General features: G+C 36.8%; 1 protein-coding gene across 5 annotated transcripts in view; it reads right to left on the minus strand.

The window, feature by feature from the left end:
* KAT6B (lysine acetyltransferase 6B) overlaps positions 1-22,357 on the minus strand; it is a 108,313-nt gene that overhangs the window by 33,496 nt on the left and 52,460 nt on the right. For 3 of the 5 annotated variants that reach the window (XM_018068997.2, XM_008924314.3, XM_018068996.1), the window contains exons 3-11: positions 21,114-21,222; positions 14,875-14,990; positions 14,629-14,710; positions 13,505-13,637; positions 9,340-10,268; positions 8,269-8,390; positions 6,701-6,816; positions 5,611-5,752; positions 2,430-2,591 (exon numbers count right to left, since the gene is read on the minus strand). In XM_018068997.2, coding sequence (XP_017924486.1) covers positions 2,430-2,591; positions 5,611-5,752; positions 6,701-6,816; positions 8,269-8,390; positions 9,340-10,268; positions 13,505-13,637; positions 14,629-14,710; positions 14,875-14,990; positions 21,114-21,222 — 1,911 coding nt within the window. The remainder of the gene's footprint in view (positions 1-2,429; positions 2,592-5,610; positions 5,753-6,700; positions 6,817-8,268; positions 8,391-9,339; positions 10,269-13,504; positions 13,638-14,628; positions 14,711-14,874; positions 14,991-21,113; positions 21,223-22,357) is intronic. The other 2 variants (XM_029958540.1, XM_029958539.1) reach the window with 2 other exon arrangements.

A 22,357-nucleotide genomic window follows, 5' to 3' on the forward strand; every position in this document is an offset into this window, starting at 1 on the left:
TTAAGACAACAGGAGGAAGAAGCTGAACTAGGAAGCTGTTCTAACTATATAAGTTTACAGTTTCTTTCCAATCTACTGATAAAAAGGAAAAGCCATGTTACCTTTAAAAGATTACAAACAACAAAAACACCCTAAAAATCAGTGATACATAGTTTTGAGGGAGATGAAATAAATCAACCAAAAATATCCAGGTCAGCCTAAGTGACAAGAAGTTGTGGTAAGCACATGTATAGTTTAAGACACCCACTATCACTTCAGCCTCCACACATAAGATGACACTAGACCAGTGATGATACTGACAGGATCACATGCCAGTATGCTCATTCCCAAGTATTTCTTCAGCTGGGAGAGCAGATACCTAAGCCATATTTCAGAAGGTTTCCTATTTTCTGCAGTATGGTTAAGTATTTTCTCTGTACAGACTTCCCAAACTCTCAAGAAACAGTGACACAGGATGGGGAAAAGGCTGAGGTATTTAATGCCTTCTTTGCCTTAGTCTCTAATAGCAAGACCAGCTGTCCTTGGGGTATCCAGCCCCCTGAACTGGAAGACAGAGATGGGGAGCAGAATGAAGCCCCTGTGATCCAGGAGGAAATGGCCAGTGACCTGCTGTACTACATAGACCCACACAAATCCATGGGGCCTGATGGGATCCACCCAAGGGTACCCGGGGAGCTGTTGGAAGAGCTCACGAAGCCACTCTGCATCATTTACCAGCAGTCCTGGTTAACCAGAGAGGTCCCAAGTGACAGCCTGTTAGCAAATGTAAAGCCCATCTATAAGAAGGGGTGGAAGGAGGATTTGGGGAACTACAGGCCTGTGAGACTGACCTCAGTGCCAGGGAAGGTCATAGAGCAGATGATCTTGAGTGCCATCACACTGCACATGCAGAACAGCAGGCCCAGCCAGCTTGGGTTTATGAAAGGCAGGTCCTGCCTGACAAACTTGACAGGTTCCTCCTTCTATGACAGGGTGACCCACTTGGAGGATGAGGGAAAGGCTGTGGATGTGTTCTACTTGGACTCTAGTAAGTCAATCTCTTATCCCTTGTAACAAGTGACAGGTCGAGAGGAAAAGGTCTCAAGTTGCACCAGGGGATGTTCAGATTAGATGTTAGGAAAAATTTCTTCTTTGAAAAATTTCTTCATTGAAAGAAGATGTGTGTATCATTATCAAGCATTGGAACAGGCTGCCTAGGGAAGTAGTAGAATCACCATCCCTGGAAATGTTCAAAAAACTTGTAAATGTAGCACCTGGGCACATGGTTTAGTAGTGACCATAGCAGTGCTGTGTTAACAGTTTGACTCTATGATCTCAGAGTTACTTTGCAACATTAATAATTCTATGATAAGGGGGGGGGTCAAGAGAGACTCACCTTAACCTGCTTTACCTTAAATAAATGGAGAAAATGTGCCTAAATCAAAGTTGACATGTTTTAAAACACAAGAAGTTCTGACTGACATAAAAAACAGTGTAAATTGTGCCTACATGCCTCACTGTTACTTTAATTCCAACAAGGCCCACCTCTCAGAAGGATGTGGTCAGACATCCAAGAGATTACTTTACAATATCCAGGTAATCTGACAAGATTTTTGGACTTTTCCAAAGTGTTATCTTCATACAAATCACTTCTTCAAGAAAGAAAATTATACAGTCAATAGGAGGTGGTGACACTAGGGGCAGGAAGTACTGAATTTCTGAGTAACTGCACCTATTCATCCCATCCCTTATTGGCAAATTATGGACAATGGAAGCTTTTCCTGTTGCAGTTACATCTAACTACACTGTATTTCTTGGTCATCTTTGTCAAGATAGTTCCCATAAGTATTATTTTTGTCTATAGCAGCCACCTATTACTTGAAATTCAGCCACAACCAGAGGCATCCACTCTAAGCCAAGACATCCACCATGAAGTTAAGCAATGCAATCTTACATCAGTGCAATAAGTAACTGCATTAGATTCCACTGTACACAAAAGAGGAACATCCCTGGCAATTTACATCTAAATAGCCAGCTTGAACTGCTGGCCTCAAGCCCTGAAAACACATCAACATTCCAAGTACCTGCAACTTTTACAAGTTAGGTTTGGCATACTAATGCAAAAACGTTAGGGGCAGGAGAAAGATTTAAATATTCAACTGAAACCACAACACATTCTGGGAACAAACAAAACAAATGAATAAACAAGAAACCCAAATTTAGAAAAAAAACACCCAAAACCACGTGGCTGAACGCATTCTCAATTTGTATCACTAGCCAAGTACAGTGTATTTGAGACACATAACAGTTGAGATTTACAGAGAGGCTTTCAAGCTTCTGATTATTTTTTTTTTTAACTTGCAATTTTTTTTTCCTTGCTGTTGTCACCAGTATTAAGGGGAACAGGAAATTACAAACGTTAAATAAACCCACTTTTTTTTTCTTTTTACCTTAGAGAAATATCCAACTAAATGGCAGCCTTTCTCATCATTTTTTGTAAGGACATAGAAGAGGAATGGTTCAACATCATAATACAAGGTTTTGTGGTCCAGAAAGAGCTTAGCTAACAAACAGAGATTCTGACAATAAATTTTGCTCACATTTCCATCAACCTAGAAAAGTAAGACAGATGCAGTTACTTGCAAGACACCAACAAGTTAGGACAAAACAACTTTTTCAATCAATCATATCCTAGAAAGAAATGTGAATAGTATGGTGTTAGGGAAAAAACACCCAATAAAACACATTCAGGTTCAGAAGAAAAATGCCCCAGTTTCTTGTTAAGAAAGAAATCTCCAATTAGTACTAATTACTTCGCATTTTTATGTAACTGAGTATCCAGATTTATCAAACAAAGTAACTTCACCTTTTAATTGTTCAAGATAGACTGACCTCTTTCACTTTATTCCTGGAGTGAAAATGGCTAGCAGACAACAAAACAAAATGCACTAGTTAAAATGCATTAAACTGTGGTTTGCTAGAAGGCAGTGTGCACAACAACTTAAAAAAAAAAACAAAACAATGAAGTGTATTATGTTGAGTCCTTAAGGTGCAATGCCAATAAATGAGTAGCAAATTACACATCAATCGCATCAATGTTTTGGATAAATTAGACAAGACAAAATTTCCATGCCAGACTAAAACGCTACTGAGTGAGTGAAGTAAATTTTCAGGCTAAATACTACAATTAGTCTAGGTATATTACGAGTGTAAAGAGTCAAGCTGTGACTCAGCTACAGAAACGGCAGACACAGATGCAGATTTCCTAGATCAATTAGGTACTCCCTGAAAGGGAAAGTTCAGTCAAAGGCAACAGCATTTTTTAAATAATCTTCCTAATAGAAAGGTTTGCTTGTATGATGTTCTTTGATAATGACAGTAGCTGTGTTTCATTCACAGAGGCAGACAAATGTTATGCACACTGTGCTGAAAAAGAAGTCATATTCTATTCTAATTTGTTTTGAGTACAAATCCTAGTTAGAATTCTGAGTAAAATCCAACCTTTTGGACATACTTAGGGATTTTAAGGCTATTTCAGTAGTATAGGTGCATTAACTGGATTAAAAAACCTCAACATTTAATGGACCCTCACTGCTCCTAAATGCAGCAGAATAAATTTGCATACAGCTCTTAAGAACCTATCAAATACATTAAGCTCTCAACACACTGTATTTTCCAGGTGCTTTTTGTTACTTTTCACACTTACTAGCAAGTGTGCAAATTCAATGTGAACATTTAGAAAGTAGAAATCTCCACTGGCTAAGCCATAAGCCTGAAAATGCAAATTATGTGAGCTGTCTTTTTCAGTAAGAACATTTGTACAGAAATGTAAAAAACCTTAAGTTTCAGGCAAACACAGCTTGTTCATCAGTTTTAAATGTGAGAAGTGGGGAAAAAAGAGGGGTGGGCAAGCTCAAAAGCAAGCATCTGTCAAAAGTTTCCTGGCTACAGCATAGCAGTAAGCTATGTCAAAGTCTTCTCTCAAATCTGTTGAAGTCATGCTCTGGGCAGAGGTACATAAATCACAAAATGCCAAACTTATTTCTATTCCTCTCAAAAACATAAAACATGAAGGAAATCACAAACCCTTCATTCTGCTGAAAAGAAAATGGTTGCACGGAATTCTTGAAAGGATCTATGAAAAAGGACATCAACTAATGACTGAGTTTCTACAGTAATCAGAGTAACAATCAACACTAACCTTGGAAACAAAAAAACTCAAACCAACCACATTTATTTCAGAAGGCTTAACAAAAGTGCTTACTGAAGCACCTAAAATAGAGAAAGGGGATAAAAGCAGTGGAGTTGGGACGTTGCTCTCACACACACCTTGTCTGTCGTGTGCTTTTTGCAGCAATTCCCCACCTCCCCATCCCCTGTACTTTACTTTATTTTTTAAAGAATTTTTTATTTACATGTCGGGAGTAGTCAATGAAAATAAATGGGAAAGCACAATTTGCCTATTGTATGCTGCACAGTTCTTAACACCTCTTAATAGAGAAAATAAAGTTATTTTAGACTGGCTGGGACAATTTCACTTCTTGATAGGAAAAGAGTTAAGTCTGTTTAAAACATAAGTCCTTTGCTGGCAGATCTACAATATTTATAAAAATTGCTCAAGTCAGGAAAGAAGCAACCCTGATGAAAATAGCTATTTTTTTAATAGTACAAACACAAACAAGTGAACCAAATACTAAGATCTTATTCTAATTTAAGTAAGAACTTCAAGACTGCATCTACCATTGTTTGAACAGATAAGGGCAATGATCAAGCAAAACAGACACTTATACAGTATGAAAATACAAGTTTGAAGCAGAATCTGACATTTGGATTTAAAAAGACATTATCAATATACACATCTAAATAACACTGTTGAGAAACAGTCTCAAAAGAAGTCCTAGTAACCTCAGCAGCCTTTTCTGTTAATGCTATCTGTAACAATGCTTGAGAAACAGGAATGTGAAGGCTAATGCATAGTTTTATATAAGTGCAGGTATGCTATTTGAAACACAGAATTCTATTGTCTGGGATATCCACAAAACCTCAAACTTACAAGAAGTCATCTCCCAAGAGAATAATTTAGATTAATAAGTCCAGAGTTGAGTTTGTGGACACGTATTTTTTTATTAATTAAAGGCAGTGTGTTCTGGCCAAAGTTGGCCTAAACCTCTACCACCCAGCCAGGATGGTTTTGGCCAAGTTTCTCAAACATCCAAAAGGAGGGCAAGAGCACCCAGCAGCTACATTCACGATTTTAGAACACACGAGAAGCTGCTTTGCTTCCTTTTTTACTTTGGGAGCACGGACACTGTCATTAGCCTTCTCCCTATACCCAAGACACTCAAATAGCCAGAAATGAATGGGTGGAAGAGGTACTTCTGCTGAGAAGGGAAAGGCAGACCAGCAATGGAAGCAAGAGGTTGGCTAATGCATGAAGCACAAGTATGAATCATGAAAGAATGTGGCCCCAAAGGATAGAACTGAATAGGGAAGATGGACTTGTTTTTGCAGTATAAGAACAATCTCCAAGGAAGTATTTAAGCATGTTAAAGTTTTCACTAGTTCTACAATTGGTCTGCAATGTCTACAAACTGGTTACTTCCAAAAAGTTTACATTTTTGATAAACCTACCTCAAATACTGAAAGGTCATTTCTTCTGTAGATTTCATTAGCTGGAGGATGAAACCAGCCACATTTCTCTGAGTGCCTTAACAAAATGTTTTTACTTTTCATGTATTTAAGACAGAATTCACACAGGTAAAGCTTTGGTAATCTGTATGAAAATTAAAAAGATATTTAATACACAAAGTTTTTACATTCTGTAAACAAAGTTACCACAAATGAAAAACTCTCCCCATTCAAATATAAGGTACCATAAGTAAATGCTGCTTAAGCATAACTAACTAAATAAATATAACATTAGAGTGAATGATTAAACATTCACACACTGTTCATCAGAAAAGGAAGATAGGAAAGGTCAGATTCAACCAATCCCAGTGAACCTAATCCAACAGAGTTGAGGTGTGGTAGCTGTTTTGTGATCCAGCCTCTAGTAGATCCCAGTTACTTCCCCCATTCCACCTAAGCTTTTGCTGTGGTCTCCATCAAAGTAGGCACACTGGAGTAATACCTCAAATTTCACCCTTCTGGTTCCAAGTGAAGATAAAGGAGGCACAAAGCAGAACACAGGGGATCTCCTTCCCTTTAATTTTCCTTATTTTTCATCTGGGGAAGGCTAGGAAATGATTTTTTCTTACAAGATTAATTTGTCTAAATGGCCACATGTTGGATATAAGTAATCACAATGGCTTAAGACAAGAAAAAAAAAAATCCCCCCCACCACAAACAAACTAGCCAAAACCAAATAGATAAATGAAAACAAAAGCAACAAAACAAAAGCATAAACAAAAATAAACTCCAAACAAAACCACACCAATACACAGTGCAAGTTGATGTTTATGCAGGACTAGGAAAAAAAACCCTCAGTCTTTTTATTGCATCTTTGATTAGAACTAGCTAAAAAGGAATTCTTGTTCTGTCGTTTATAATTACAGAATAATTATAATAATTCTTAATAGTTCTTGTTTTGTAATTTATAATTAAAATGGCATATCTACTTTTAAAGGTCGTAAATTATAAATAGTTACAAAAGAGTAAGACAATAAATTACAATTATCACGTCAGTAAAAATTCCAACCATGCAATCTTGACAACTTGCTACCTTGCATATTCCTGTGGGTAAGGTGAAGAGTACCAAGTCTGGATCTCGTATTTTCCAAACTCAATCACTGAAGGGTATCTCCCACTTGTTTCACCAGTGTTTTTACACCCAATTTTCTGTAAGGTGCAATAAAAAGAAAATACTAGTTACAGAAAAAGTAAAAGAAATTTTAGCTTTATATCATCATTTTCACCACTGAAGGCATGAGAAACCTGACGCTTCAGCAATTCAAAGTTGGACAGTTTGCAAACAGCAAATACAAACAGCAAAAGTTTCTTTCCAGCTGCCAAACAACTTAACATGAAGGTAAGTGATCAGTGTTTACAAGTGGATACAAATAAATGGTTCATGGCCCAGCCAAATAAGAGGAACAAGAGCCTCAAGTGCTCTTCTCCCACAGCATCTAATTTGAGGACTTCTCTACTGTTCTGATTCAAACTCAAAGCTGTCCTTCTGTCAAAATAATGAGAGCAAAGGTATCAGCACAACACTCGTACAATCCTTGGAATTTATCTCATAACAGTCAACAACAGTATACTAACACACACTAATCTCAGATATATTGCAGTTGAGCTGATCAGAAAATGACTGCTAGACTCGAAAGAGTAAGAAAGGTGGGGAAAAACAAGCAATTTCAATTTCACAAATTACAGAAATCTTACCACCTAACATTTTTGGACTGCATATCAAAGATAAAGAAAGCAAGAGGTGGGAACTATTTCCATGAGCAAACAGAAGGACAAGCTAATAATGAAACAGAATCTTTAAACTCAATTTGAGTTTGTTGGTTAACATGCTCTGAATGAAGAATGTAAAAATGTCACTGCGTTGGACCCATACAGAAGGTAATGTCAGTACTTGTACACTAAACCTGAAAAAAAAATTAAGTGAATTCTGTTACTGAAAAAGCACAAGACAGTCATTTATGATACCATTTTAGGAAAGCAGCAGTTGAAACATTACATGCACCAAACTTCTGACCCAGGTTCTCAAAGATAGTGGTTATTCATTTCATGGGCACAGAAAAGTAAAAGTCTGGTTCACCAGTCTGATTCAGCTCAAATAATTTCACTGAAACTGGAAAGTATTTAAACTAAAAGTGTGGTAAGTAATTGTGTAAAATAAACTTACGAACTCACTAAACTCAGTTTTCTAACAAACAGTATTTTCTGGGACAGACTTAACTTCTCACAGCTTTTGCTTTATCTGCAGAGGAAAATCACCATTCTTACCGACCAACATCAACCCAGGATCCTGACCTGGATGTCTGCTACTTTTAAACCCTATGTTAAATCCTGTACTCCTGTGTCCAAAATGCTCAAATATATCTTTCAAAAATCTATCCTAGGTGTAACTTACCATCTGACCCTTTCCAGCAGGATACCTTGTCTCCTATCCAGGAGAAGGTAACTGTATGTTACCTGTAAATGTCTCCCAAATAAAATTCACAGCAAGCATGATATATTAGATAAAAATGAATATATTAAAAATGAAGATGAACAGACTATGAAAATTAACTGAGTTTTTATTTATAGAAATAACCACATTTTATGCAACATGATTCTTACCTCCAGGGAAAGTTCTCGAGCCTGTTTAAATACTTCCAAATCTTCCTGTGTAACAGTGTCCTTGCTTCCCAACAGAAACACATCCGTATTTTCTTGTTTGATGCTTAGTTTGATTTCAGTATCTGTTATTTAAAACCAGCAAAAAGTTTATTCACAGACATGAAGGTTACATGTGCCTTACCAAAGTGATACTCCTAAATAGGATTATAGCAACTATAGCTGTTATGACTCCCCATTTTAACTGAATGTGGGATTACTAAGCAACAGAAGTGAAATCTTACCCCCTTCTTTTGTAGTTTGCTGCTGTATGAGCTATTTTTTGGTATTTGCTATTATTTGCTTGTCTGTCTGTATAAGCCTTTATAGTCCAGTTCTAATAAATTAGTTTTGAACCTCATGAAATGAAGTATATTCTATCACTAGAACTATGCCACCTGATAAATTCCAGTGTACTCTAGAAGGTAAAAACAAATATAAGAGAAAAAAAGTTGCCCTTACAATTTGGAGATCAATGCTAAGCTACATTCAAACACAATAAATTAAATGTATTGTTTTCTTAAATAAAAGTAATTATAAAAAGGTAGTTCACAGCAGTAAAGATCAAGTGTTGTGGAGACTAGTACGATGGAACTGGTCATGAAAAAGCAATGGAGCAGAGGGAAATGAATTGAAATGCCCATCATTATAAGCACTGACAGCACACAATCATGATGACAGCACTACTGCCAGAGAAATGGCAGGAGAAGAACAAGAAAGTAGCATGACAAGTGGCTACTCATGCGGTACTACACAGCCATAAGCAACATTATGGAGGCATTTGGGGCTCCTAGTGTCACTACAGATGCAAAAAATAATTAAAAGGTGGTGTGGTATTAGTCAGAAAAAAAAACAAAACAAAAAACCAAAAATGTTTTGGAGATTTAGTCAGTATTAGATAAAAGGTCAAAGTTGTGTTGCTTTTGTATGAAAGTGAAGTAAGAACAAGAGAAATAGCTAAGACCTATGTGACAATATAAGAATTTTGGTTTTGGACGGGACGCAGGTTTGGTTGGCGCTTTCACCTTTGCTTACCATCATCCTGATCAGGTTTAATCCTTCCGTCTGCCAAGCTCCCCTTCCCTGGTGAGGGGGTCCCCATCTGAGGGGTCACTTTATACTTTAATCTGCTTAGAGTCCTGTGCATTTTAAGGAAAGCTGTTCTCCTGAGGTGAGCAATTGCTTTAAAAGCATGTCCTCTAGACACACCCCATCCAGAGGCACAGGCATGAGAAATAAACCTACTCCTAACCTCTTTCTTTCCATAGAAATTGCTATTAGATGGTGATGTGGAAGATAATTCTGGTTTACTACACAAATGCTTGGGTGGTGCATAGCTTGGGTGACCCTTTTTTCGAGACTGTCCCTGAGTGGTATAGATATGAGAGAGTCCATCAAAGAGTCCCTTTAGCAGACTGCTATTAGGAAGGCTACTAAAGGAGGGTATGTTTGACTGACTGGAAGAACTTTGGGGAGAGTCAGAAGTCGAAGTGCTGGATTTTTGAGAACTGGGGCTCTGACCAGAGATGGGGGTTGGGGGTAGAAGTGAAGAAGGTGGAGGTTTTAGCTTTTGTGTGGTACCTGTAGCCAACACAAGAGAAGTGCATGACTGTTTCTGAGAGACCTTTTTCCTTGGACGATAGTGCTTTGAAAAGTCTATTATTTCACCTCGTGATCTGCGACCATCAGGTGATGGTGTAAAGAACTTAGTAAGGCCATCAATGAGCCCTTTGGTTTTCTTGTTAACTTTAAGTGTAGAGGCAGATATGTAGGTGGAGGTGGTGGTGATTTTGGTGGTGGCACCAGGCCGAGTGGGGTCTGTAACAGGCAATCTGCTGCTTGAATCCTTCACAGATGCAGCATGACCAGATGAAGGTGTGGTACAGACTTTAGTCTTTTGACCCCTACCAGGTGACCCCCTTCCTGTGAATGCATTCACGGATCCTTCATCACTGGTTACAGACCTAAGCAAAAATTTGAAAAATAAAAATCAGTATTAGAAATCTTTACTGTCAAAAAGTCCTACAGTTTATACAAGTTACTTAGGCCACTGTACTTAAAAATCTTTAAAGAAATTTAAAGACATACACGCTTTGGAAATACATTTCACACTAGGACATAATATCAAGCTACCTTTTTTCCCTTTTCCTTTATGTTCCTCCTCCCCTCTTTTCTTTAAAAGATAGTCCACAGTACATATAACTGCAAGCAGCTGGCATAGCAAGACCTTCTAAGTATACAGCCTTCCCACTTACTTTTAGGCATAGTCAAAGTGTGCTTATTTGGAGAAAAATATCAATGCACCATGTCTGTAGAATAACTGCTCCATCACCATAGTTTATTTTACACACAAAGGAGATGAATGTTTTCAGTGTTAATATATTATATGAAAACACTTAACTTCAGACTACATTTGCTTAAACTGTAGAGAAAGTCTATTAGCCCTTTAAAGCAATGCAGTCAATTTTCAAGAAATTGCTATTTTTCCCACTCTTGTTGGATTATGTATGCCACACTAGTAGTAAAAATTACCACCAAAGACCTAAAAGCAAAATAAGGTAGTTTATTAAGAGGATTAAAACAAAACCAAAGAAATACACTGTTTTCTTTAGAAATGCTAACAATATTAAAAAAAAAAAAAGGCAAAGGAAAAAGTAAAACTGTAAAGAAGGTGTGTCTATAGAAAAACCATGAACTACTCAGGCCTAACATGGAAGGTGTTAAAAAAAAAAACAACAGTGGAGAATCTTACTTAAATGCTAGGAATAAAAAAGGCACACTGAAAGCCAACGTTTGTGACAGCAGAATTACAGGTTTAACTAGTTGCTAATGACTGAAGAGAGGAACTATACTGAGAGAAATACTGAATAGTATATTTTAGCACATAGAAACAGAACATTTAAAAATATCTGCAGTAAAAGAAATAGCTATCAGGATGCATGATCCAATTACAAAGGCAAACAAAGCTATATAGTTGCATCACATGCTTTCTTTCATTCCCTTTTCCATCCTGCTCTTTGAAGTCAGCTTATTTACTTTGCAGCGGAAAATTTTCTTCCACAGATTTTTGCCTTCTTAATTGAGATACTGAAGTAATTAATTGCAACAGGTTACATCTAATTAGAGATTTAACAGCCTAGGGCTACCATCTGGCTTACTGAACTCCAAAGGCCCATCATTTTAAGAAGTAGTCCCTTTTCCACCCACACATCCTTAAATTTGGTTAGCTCCTAAGAGGCAACAAACCCAAAAAACTTCTAAGTCTTTTGAACCCTTTGGTGTCATAAGCTTACGTGTAACACAAGACCTATTCTCACTACCAGATGTAGTGGTGCCAGAGGCCAGCACACACCTGGTTTAAGTTAATCTTACACAGTAATTTGCCTGTGAAGAGCTTCCTACACATGGTCAACAGGCAAAAAATTATTCCAGTCCTACTGGACAGATTTTCTTTGTGCTACACAAGAACTAAGTGGCATTGGCTAATGTTCCTGCATTTCATGTGACCGCACACTTTTTATGTATGGCACTGTTGTGTTCTATACCCTGCAATCACTTTTAAATAGGATTTCATGAGGAAAAGTCTTATCTCCTAACCACTATTTTTCCAATACAAGATTACTTTGTTTATATATATATATATATATTAAACATTGAAGTAATACAAAGAGCTCCCCAAAGTACTCCTCTAACATGCTTATACACTGCAAAGGAAACCTTTATGAAATTATTCATAATCAAATACTAAAACAACTTCCACATCCTTCAGCATGATGTTCACTTTAAAAGCTGTGGCTCAATATCAATATTAAAATGTAACAGTAAAACCTTCACAACATTTTCAACCTTCAAGTTCCTAAGTTATTTATTCAGGAGGAAAACGGAGAAGTAAAGCAATGTTTCACCCACTCTTCCTTTAACAGCACGCTCTCACGAGCCAGTACAACTAGATCTTTTACTTTCACGTACTGCCACACTTTATCCTGCACTACTTTCCTAGAGCAACATACACTGAACTTTAGGATAAGGACCAAAAAGGCAAGATGAAAGATCCAGGCAGAGAGAAAGGGAAAAGAGAATACAGCAAGCTGCACAGCACCAAGTACATCAAACTTGACTAGTGCACTGTACTGTGAGTACTTTTCTTTCTATTTTCTCACGTTGGCTCTATTGGCTTCAAAAATCCTTATTTTGCAAAATGCAAAGTTTTACAGCAGCTATCGTGCAATTCTGGATAATATGGGACAGGTTTTTAGACCATAGAGAAAAATGGCTGGGTAACAATCACATGAGAGAATGAGTAGTTCATAGAGTCAGAAAGCTGCTGAGTTGACATAGCCAAACAGTTAAATAATAGTTGAACAGGAGGAAAGGCAGGTATACGTGGATAAGAACATGGGATAGAGGGCAACATGCTACATAGTCAACACACAGAACCTGTTCCTGTTTAACACTCAGTGCAATGTCAACTCAGCATTCCAACGCTACTTAAACAATCCTCCAAACAAGCCTTACAATGTCCAACTACAGTGTTTCCTGGAAAGACAAACACCAAAGAAATTACAGCACGCTCTTGTCTTAGACAAACACAGTCCTGAGAAGCAAGAGGAATTGCAACCTTTTCCTAGCAACCAGTGGCAGCTTAACAGCAAAATTCAAGTAATCATCTTTTCCAGAGCACCACTGAAACCAGAACTTCTGTAGTAGTTGCACAGTTTACTTTTTGGAATGGGTTTTGTCAGCCAATATTAACTAATAAAGCTATTTTTATATAGTTTTTGAACAGGTCTTTGAGCAGAACAGTCTCCTGAAGTTGTATATAATTGCCTTGTTATTATCCACTTAGTACAGATTCTGTACATACTTCAATTATTTGAAGCTACACTTAAAATATAGCTGTGGCATATGTTATCATACAGAAATTCCTTTGCATCTGTTTGTGGTACAATTTTTGACAAAAATGTATGGGATCTGAAAAACTAAGTTACAGGAATTTTCTTATCACCTTCTGACATGACACAAAAAGCACTTAGCATAATTCAGAAGGCCATTGGGCTGAAAGGCATATGTATTAAATCACTTGTCATCTCTTTTCCCCAACTTGAAATACAGTTAAAAACTGTACTTAAACCTGTATCCAACTCTTATCTGACTACATTCTCTAAAACATATAAAGAAATAAACCCCAAGAGAAACCTACAACATTCGTTGCTTTAGTTTATTTTTCGGTCGTCCAATAGGTTTTGCATATCGTCGCCTTATTTGGGCAGCTTTCTCATGAAGCAGCTTTCTCCCTTTCTTCTTTGGTCTACAGACCTGGCAAATCCACATCCCTACACAAAGGAAAAAGAGTTTAGTTGTACACAGTTTATCTAATCTGTACTGCATGTGTCTACCACGATACATGCCAAGTATATACACAGTCAGCAAATTAGCTCTTGAACAGGACAGAAAGAAAGGGAACTGGACAAAAAAACCTGATCCACTTCTACCCATTTTAAAAGCAAAGTGCTCAAGGAAAGGGCAAAACAAGAGGCAACAAGGACCACAGAAATCATTATAAGCAAATGGGCTCTTAGAATTTCTGTTCTAGCTTGTCCCTCCGTAAACTACCTAGATCTTCAAACACAATTAAGATTGGGGAAAAAAATTACATGTGTGTTACAAAGCAATCTAGGTTAGGGTATGCTGAAGAACGTATCAGATCACACCTCGGTATGTTTGTTTCAATCTACAACAACTTGAATTTAACACCCTTTTAACATTAGTTGGCCATGCTTACACACTATTGTAGGTAAGACCGAGGAGTAGGAGGGAAGGAACTCAAAAACCTCTTTAGTGTAACTTTAAAATTAAATAGGCAAAGCCATAAAGATGTGAGAGCAAAAGTGTGGTGCTGTCTATCAGAAATCTAGAGATCAGGAAACCTGAAGACAAACGCATTTTTTTTGTTTGTCTGTTTTTTCAATTACTCTTACAGAAGGCATGAACAATAGTCTCTTCCATCTGCTCTAAGGATTTCTTTGTCAATATATATACTTCAAGCATTTTAACAGCCTGTCTAAAATTTCACCTTCAATAGACTGGCCAACAACTCATTTACACAGTGAATTTATCTGATCAACTGAATGCACACCTTTATTATTTTCCTGAGAAAAAAAGTCCTCACGTAATGACAAAGTTGGCTTTGACATGAATGAAATCATAGTGTTTATCATTAAAAAAACCCATAACAAATTAGCATGCTCAAGAGGTTTTGGTCACTTAACATAAGAAAAGACTGCAAATGGGAAGTAGTATCATGGAAAGGATTTTCATGATCACCTTTTGGCATTCGGGATAGTGGTGGGTCACAGCACTCCATGTGGAACCCTCTATCACAGGAGTCGCAAAAAAGCATGTTATCCTGAAGGGTGGGCAGGGATGAGGGGATGGAGAAGAGGAAGAGGAAAAAAAGACTTAATACAGCATTGCTTGAAGTTGTACATCAGTTATTTGTATTTGCACATGTGCTAATTATAAAGCTACTATAAACAAAGAAAAGTCAGGTAACACTCAAATCTAACTTACTGCATTTTTGCCTTGGATCCTACACGCACTGCATGTCTTGCATTCAATGCACTGCCATCTCAAGGCCTTCACATTTGTTGTTAACTCAGGACAGAACTTCAAACATGATGGATGTCCTAAAAAAACCAAAGTGTTTAAAGCTTGAGATTTAGGATTGGTTAGATTGATTTTTAAGTTCAACAGGATGCAGCCGGCACCACCAGAACCCTGCAAGCACCAGCTACTTTCAGGATTTTGCTACACATTACTTAACTCACCTACTACTCCATACAGAGATACAGAATAACTTTCATGAAACCCATTCTCAAAGACAGGTACAAAACTGATTTCTACTGTAACTGACACCTGTGAATGGTCTACACAAGCACCTAAAACTGAATTTTTATTTTCACTATGTTATTTCCATAGCATATTAAACTGCCATTGGTTCTGAAAAAAATATTTTTACAAACTTGACCCCACTCCCCTTCTTAGCAGCTCAAAATAAAGAGAAAATATTTAGATAAAACCATATTAGTTGTTTTTCTAAATATACTAAGTATCTATCAGAGAAACTTCATAGTCAAACTATATGTGTTTTTCCAATTTATTGCTTAATTATATACAAAGAAAAATTTTAGAGCAATAAGAAGGGAAAAAAATTAATCTGGCAATTGGCACAAGAAAAGCTTATTCCAATGGAAGATTTAAAATTGAGGAGGTCAGGGGCTTGTAAGTAGTTGAACTACCACCTCCCATGAAACTGTATTTTATTCCTTAGCAGGACCATCCTCTTTTTGCAGTAGCCTTGAAGGCCTACATGACTTTTCCAATTAATAGAATACACCAGACAACTAAACACATATAACACCTTAGGCAATACTGGCAGTCATTTTTTCATGTCTTCAACAACCTCGGAGTGTACCCTTAATCCAGAAAAGATAAAAGCACTGCTAAATAGGAAGGGATAAGCCTTCCCAGGGAAACACTTTTTGACAGTATTATATTCAGAGATTATCAAGAACATCAACCCACAAGTTGTCAGAGATAAGAATCCCTGATGCCATGCTGCACTTATAGATGGCTGCAGTGATGTGGTGCACATGAAAGGTGCTTTCTTCTCCCTGTCAGAGTTGGTATGCACGCTTTCTTCTAGTAATGGCCTAGTCACGGTGATTCAGACTTTCTCCAGCGACTGTTTCTCAGTCCAGGACTGAGCTAAAAACACTACAAATAAGCATTTGCTATTTTTGTCTTCTAATGGACTGACGCATGAAAGGCAAAGACAACTGATGGAATGCAAAAGCCACTTGAATAAGCGCAAATTTCAGATTTAACTTCCTTTTATTCCACGTACCCAAGGTTTAATCCACTTTTTGTTATTCTCAAAATAAAAGGCAGGAATATAATCTATTAGTGAAGAGCAATCAGTAATAAACTCAAAGAGTAGTTTCAAAAACAAAGATGTTGAAAAAGCATTGATTCTTAGCATACAGCTTAAGATATATCAACTAATTTTTGTGATTAAAACTGAGCATGCACTTTAAGTAACTATTTTTCTTGAACATGACAGATATACTGTAACTGTATAGCTGAGTTCAATGATACACTATTCCCTTCAATAAAACTTAACTAAGAAATAAGAAAAAAGCTCCCTAGAGTGGTTGATATTAGTAATCAATATCAAAGAAAGGCTTATTTCATCAACCATGACTTAACTATATGAACACATTAAGTGTAATCATAACCCAATCACCTCCATGTAAGTATATTTAATTCCAGTTATCTACCCTGCACAGAAGTGATTTATTTCAAGGAGCAAGAAAGTTGCAGTTAAAATTGTTCATTTTAATTTTGTTTTAAATAAGTAACTGGGAAGTATAAGCATTAGAAACATCCATTCTCACTGGTTGGTAACCACTGGTTGCACAGATTAGGTGTAACTGTTACTTTATTTCTCAGTTATCTACCAATGCAGCATTTCTCATTCAAGCAATTATACAGCTTAATACATTTGTTAATATCCCTAAGTGCTAGATTTTATTATTGGATGAAAATTCAAGGAAAAAATCCCATTGGTATTAAATATGAAGATTTTTTCCTGCAACTCCAAGTCCTTGAGCCACAAGTAACTAACTAGAAGCTGGAAGGGTGCAAATAGGAACCATCACTATACATTTGCCATGTTCTTTCACTGTCCTTCCTAGGTATGCACTAGCAGAGACAGCATAGAAATTTTTAGATTTCAAAACACTGTATGGTATTGATCTATAACAGTTGATAATACTTACACTATTCATTTTAGACCAAAGTGACACAGTGCAAATATAACAATAATAAGTAGAGGGTAATGCCTCCCAGACATGAAGTGGTAAACAATACAAGTTTCACTTTTAAAAGGAACTCTGTTTAACTACTGTTCGTAGTTTAACAGATTTCTGTAGTCAATTAAACAAAGTTACTGTGCCCTTCATTGATTTTACAGCTAGTTTCTTTAAATCTGAAAGAGCTGAAGGAAAGCATGTTTTGGGCTTCAAAATTTGCAGTATTTCAGCTCTAACTAAACTAAACTGAAATAAAAAACACACTATCTTTTCCATATCCAGAAGCTGATAAATCTGCCAGGATTTATCAGCACTACTTTGAAGTGTTTCAGCTGGTAATTTCTCTTGGTTCCATCACTTGACTTTCTTTTAAACCTCAGCAGCATCAATATTTTAACGTATCGCACAAGCTTAGCAGATTACTGGAAATTTAGACCTTTGAAAGCTGGTAATTTCCACCAGGAATACATATAGGCTTATTTTAAAACTAAACACTTTAAAATTCATTCTTATCCGTCCCTGTTAGAAAAGGTTAAGATTTGCAATACACTGATGTGGCAGAAATAGGTGTGATCAGGAAGTCAAAACTGAACGTGTCATTCCTTTGTGACTGAAGAAGACTCCTTTAACCTGCCCACCTCACAAAGTCAGGCCTTGTTTATTCATTAAAAGATCTGATGAAATAACTAGTCTGTAAAAAGAACAAGCATTAGATCAGTGACCATGATTAAGTACTGTGCTAAATTAGTTATGCTAATATCTCCAGTTATTTTTAACTTTGATACAAATGCTGGGAACTAACGTATAATATATTCACACCAAAAAACCCACCTCAACTTGTGTTTGACAACCTTTCAGGTAGAAAGCATTATTACTATTTAGCTACAAGCAGAGATGGTCAGAGCACCTACCTTGGGGATGTACTAGGTTTTTCCACCTGCAGGTTTCTTAGCAATTCATTTTATCCAACTAGCCAGTATCCTTACACAGAGAGCAATAATTAAGGCAATTCCTATATTCCCTCATTACTAAAGCATATCCTAAATCTCATTTATAAAGCAATCTCTGCACAGTTCTTTCCAGACACTTTCTGTCCCTACTCCTCTTGACCTGAGTCCAACGTCTCTGTTGTTCTGTTCTCTAGCCTCTCCTACCCGTCTTTGATCCGTAACCCTCTTGCCTCCTCAGGATACTATGTGAAAGGACAGTACCCAGAAGTGTTCTATTAGTTATTTTTTCCCCTTTTAAAAATATTTATTACAGTTCTCCAGTCACTCAACTTTTTTCCTTCCTCTTTCTACAACTTAACACCCTCATAAAAAAAAATCTGTCAGCAGCAGCTCTTTAATTGCTTCTGCACATCTCGACTGGAAAAACAGAAGTAGAGTTTGATTCTAGTTCCCAAGCCTATTGATTTTTCAAAATCAAAAGACAGGGAAAAAGCAGGAGGGAAAAAAAACCCAGCAAAACAAAATAACAAAAACCAAGAGGAGCTGTGTCTACTTTCGTAATGGGATTTGTTTTCTCATGTCTGACATCCCTCATCTTACTTCTTCAGAAAATGCTCTGTGCAAAGTGACAGAGCACTGCATTTCATTTCCACCACCCAAACACTTTATCCTCCCAAATACCGCTAAAACGAGCAGATATCCAGCTAGTTTCTACTTTCAGAATGCATAAGCATTACCTGGAAAGACAAAAGCAACTTGACACAGAAACAAAAAAGGAAAACAGACATGCCAGTAGTGGGCACTGCAATTTAATCTCTGATCAACTGAACAATTTGCTTGCTGTGCACAACATGCAATTTCTTTTCTATTTGTTAGACAGCAAGACCAGCTTTGAGATACACTCCAATGTGCAAAATTACAAATCCAATTACAATAAAACTCCACTTGAGTGAAGTTTTGTTATTTATAAATTGCATTGAGATTGGTTTTTATTTTAGTTAGGCACCAGTAGCTAAAGTTTAACCATCCAGCAAACTGATTGGCAGTCTCAACATTTCATTCTTTATATCTAATACATCTGAGGAACTAATTAAAGATAATTTAGTCTTAATGAGGCAGAGAGAATGTATCGATGTTAATTCAAATAGAAGCTGATCCATGAAAGTCAAGACTTCCAGTTCTAAAGTGTCTCAGACCCACCAGGGGATTATTATACAACAGAAGAATAGCCAGTATCTAAGCTCACCTGATTAATGTAAGCTCTATGCACCAGAGTCTAACCAAGCACAAATCCTATTAATTTTCCAAATATCAGAAAACAGATTTGAAAATATAGGAAACCTATAAAGCACTAAAGGAAGACAGTTTAAAATCTATGGGGTTTGCTGTTGCATACTGGGGTGAAAAAGCAATTTTCTTACTTCAGAGTGTAATAATTGGTTTAAATGTATTAAGAAATACACTGGCTAAAATACAAAGTAACTACTGGGGTGACAGATAAAGAAGCACACAGACAAAAACATATCCTGATGAACTGAAAAGACATTTTTATCCACACAGTTTTGTTTTTACTCTGTCTTGGGCACTATGATAGCTATCTTCAGCACACCTACAAAATGATGATACACATGGACTCTGAATTCAAAGATAACAAAACTCTACTTTCACTTCCAGCCTTCTCAAAGTAGCATAGTACTGCTTCTCTGCTCATGCTCCTCCCAAACACCTCCCTCTTCTTCATTCTGGCATATAAGCTGGTAATAGTTCTGCACCAAACTGGAATGAGGAACTGATTAACCTTAATGCATTTCAATTACATGTGTTCCTCAAGCAAGTTTATATATAAGGTGCCAGCACAAAGGGGCAGCACCAAGCACTTGGGTATTGCAGCCTCTGACTTTAGGTAGCATTGCTGTTTTGTCTTGGAGCTGGGATGGGATAGTGTACACTGCAAAGCTTTACCAAAAGTATCTCCCAATGCAGCTGCAAGCTTTTGGGAGCAAAAGTATTTTTACTGGCACAGCTAAAGAAAAGCAGTGCACTTAACTGACAAACTGTACCAATTAACTCCTCTTCTAACATAGCTGTTTTCCATACAGGATTTTTTAAGAATAGGTAAACTGATCAGAGAATTTTCACATCCAGAACTACAGCGTTGCTTTAGAAAAAGTTTTATGGCATAGAGTTGTGGTAGAAATTTATCCAAGTTTCTTACCAAATCCCTCTGTGAACCAGCAATAATCCAGGCCAAGAACATGCTGGGTATCATCCATGCAATAAGCTCTGCACAAAGTAAGTGTGGTACAATATTTCATGTTCCAAGTTAACCTCATTGCTCACCTTAGGGGAAGCACCTGCTTTAAGAACAGCCACACAGACTGGCAAGAGCTGCTGCAGCACATAGGAACAAGCTACACACAATCAGTAGAGGGTCACTATCTTGTGCCTGACAAGTAACAGGTGCCCAACTACTTTAGTATGTTACCTGAAACATTGTTCAAATTGCCACTAGAGTAACAGAATCATTTTATAACAAAATGAAGATTTGCAGCAGCAAAGACTGCTACACAGTCTTTATTACTATGATTACTCCTCATCTTCTGAAATGTTGCAAATCTGTGCAAGTAAAATTCCTGATGTCATTTGATGTCACAGTGCAAAACTGAGTTTTCAGAGCCAACATAGATCTCAAACAATTCCTGCATTTCACAAGTGTGGTTTCCCTATTAATTTACTCAGATCTGTACTTTAACATAAAGATGAATTCACACCTCTCATTTATAATTATCCTAGTTATCCAGATGACAAAATTTGAGAGGAGAGAAAATAAAACAAAACCCCCCAATCTCTTCTACATACCCCACTCCACCCATTCCAGTTCTCAGTCTATGTTCAAAGACAGGATGAGGCTCACAAGTTTAAAATATTTTTTTAAAACATACTTAAATACGAACATTTCTAGTATTTGTAAATTCAGCCAACTTACCGCTGCTGCCACAGTCTGCACAAGACAAGAGCTCTTCTGGTTTTTTTTCACGATTTGATTCTTTCGTTCCCAAACAAAAGCTACATATCGGGATGGGATCAGCTCGTGGCTAGATTTAAAAATAAACAGACAGAGTTAGCTAGCAAAAAAAAAACAACAAAAAAACCCAACCAAAACCCACCAGCCTCAGTGGCTTTTACCTTGTATTTTGTTGTACCATATATTAATTACTAAGACAAACATTCCCTTTACTGACTTCGGAATAACAAAGTTTTATTTCATATTTTTATAAAAAATGTTATTTTATTTCATAAACCTTAAGTTGGCCTGTAATAAGCAACCCTGTGCACTAATCCACATAAATGTCTCCAATACAAGACTAGTGTTAACAAAAACAAGGAAAAATTACAACTTATGACACTATTCTTGCACACACAATTTCAACTGCATTACACATTCACTTGTTCTTCAAATGTAATAGTGCTCAAAGATCAACATGTAAACTGGTCTTTATTACAGATGAATATAGGTCCTTTATGAAAGAACACAAACTTATTAAAACCTCTCATATTTAAGACATAATTTATTACTTGGAAATCCAGTACAACTCACACCTCCCTCTGCAACTACCATTTTAGGGTAAAAACACTGGATTCAACAGATCAAGGGTTATCCATTCCAGTCTGATGAGTCCCATCAGCTATGCTACACAATTGTAATAAAACCCCATGCAAATCTTTCAATGTCCAGAAGCAACACGCAGAGAAGAACTTCAGAACTGATACAAATTTACTTGCCATTCTCCTAATCCACTATGTGACAAACTATCAGAGATTAAATACCTATTAAAGAGTTTCTGCATTACATTTTGGAGCTTTAATGAAACTACTTACCTGCAACATCCAAAATATTAATGTATTAATGAATATGTGGAAGTATCTGTAAGCAGGTTTGCAAGAAAATTATATGCAACTATTTCTCCCAAGTGGGATACTCAGATAATAGAGTACCTTCCCAGACTGGCTTCCAGCAGCTCATCTCACAACAACACATGAATTAAAATAGTTTCTTCTGCATTCATAGTTTCCAGATTTAGGTAAGAAATGCTGTTAGTTTTATATATCAGGGTAATTATTTATTGGTTTTACCTTCATTTTACATTTCCGCTTTATGATGTAATACTTTGAAAGTTGACAGACTATCTTCACTTGACCTATAAATCTCCATTCCATTACAGATCTGGG

Source organism: Manacus vitellinus, unplaced genomic scaffold (genome assembly GCF_001715985.3).
Source record: "Manacus vitellinus isolate BGI_N305 unplaced genomic scaffold, ASM171598v3 scaffold_15_pilon, whole genome shotgun sequence".
Lineage (NCBI taxonomy): Eukaryota > Metazoa > Chordata > Aves > Passeriformes > Pipridae > Manacus > Manacus vitellinus.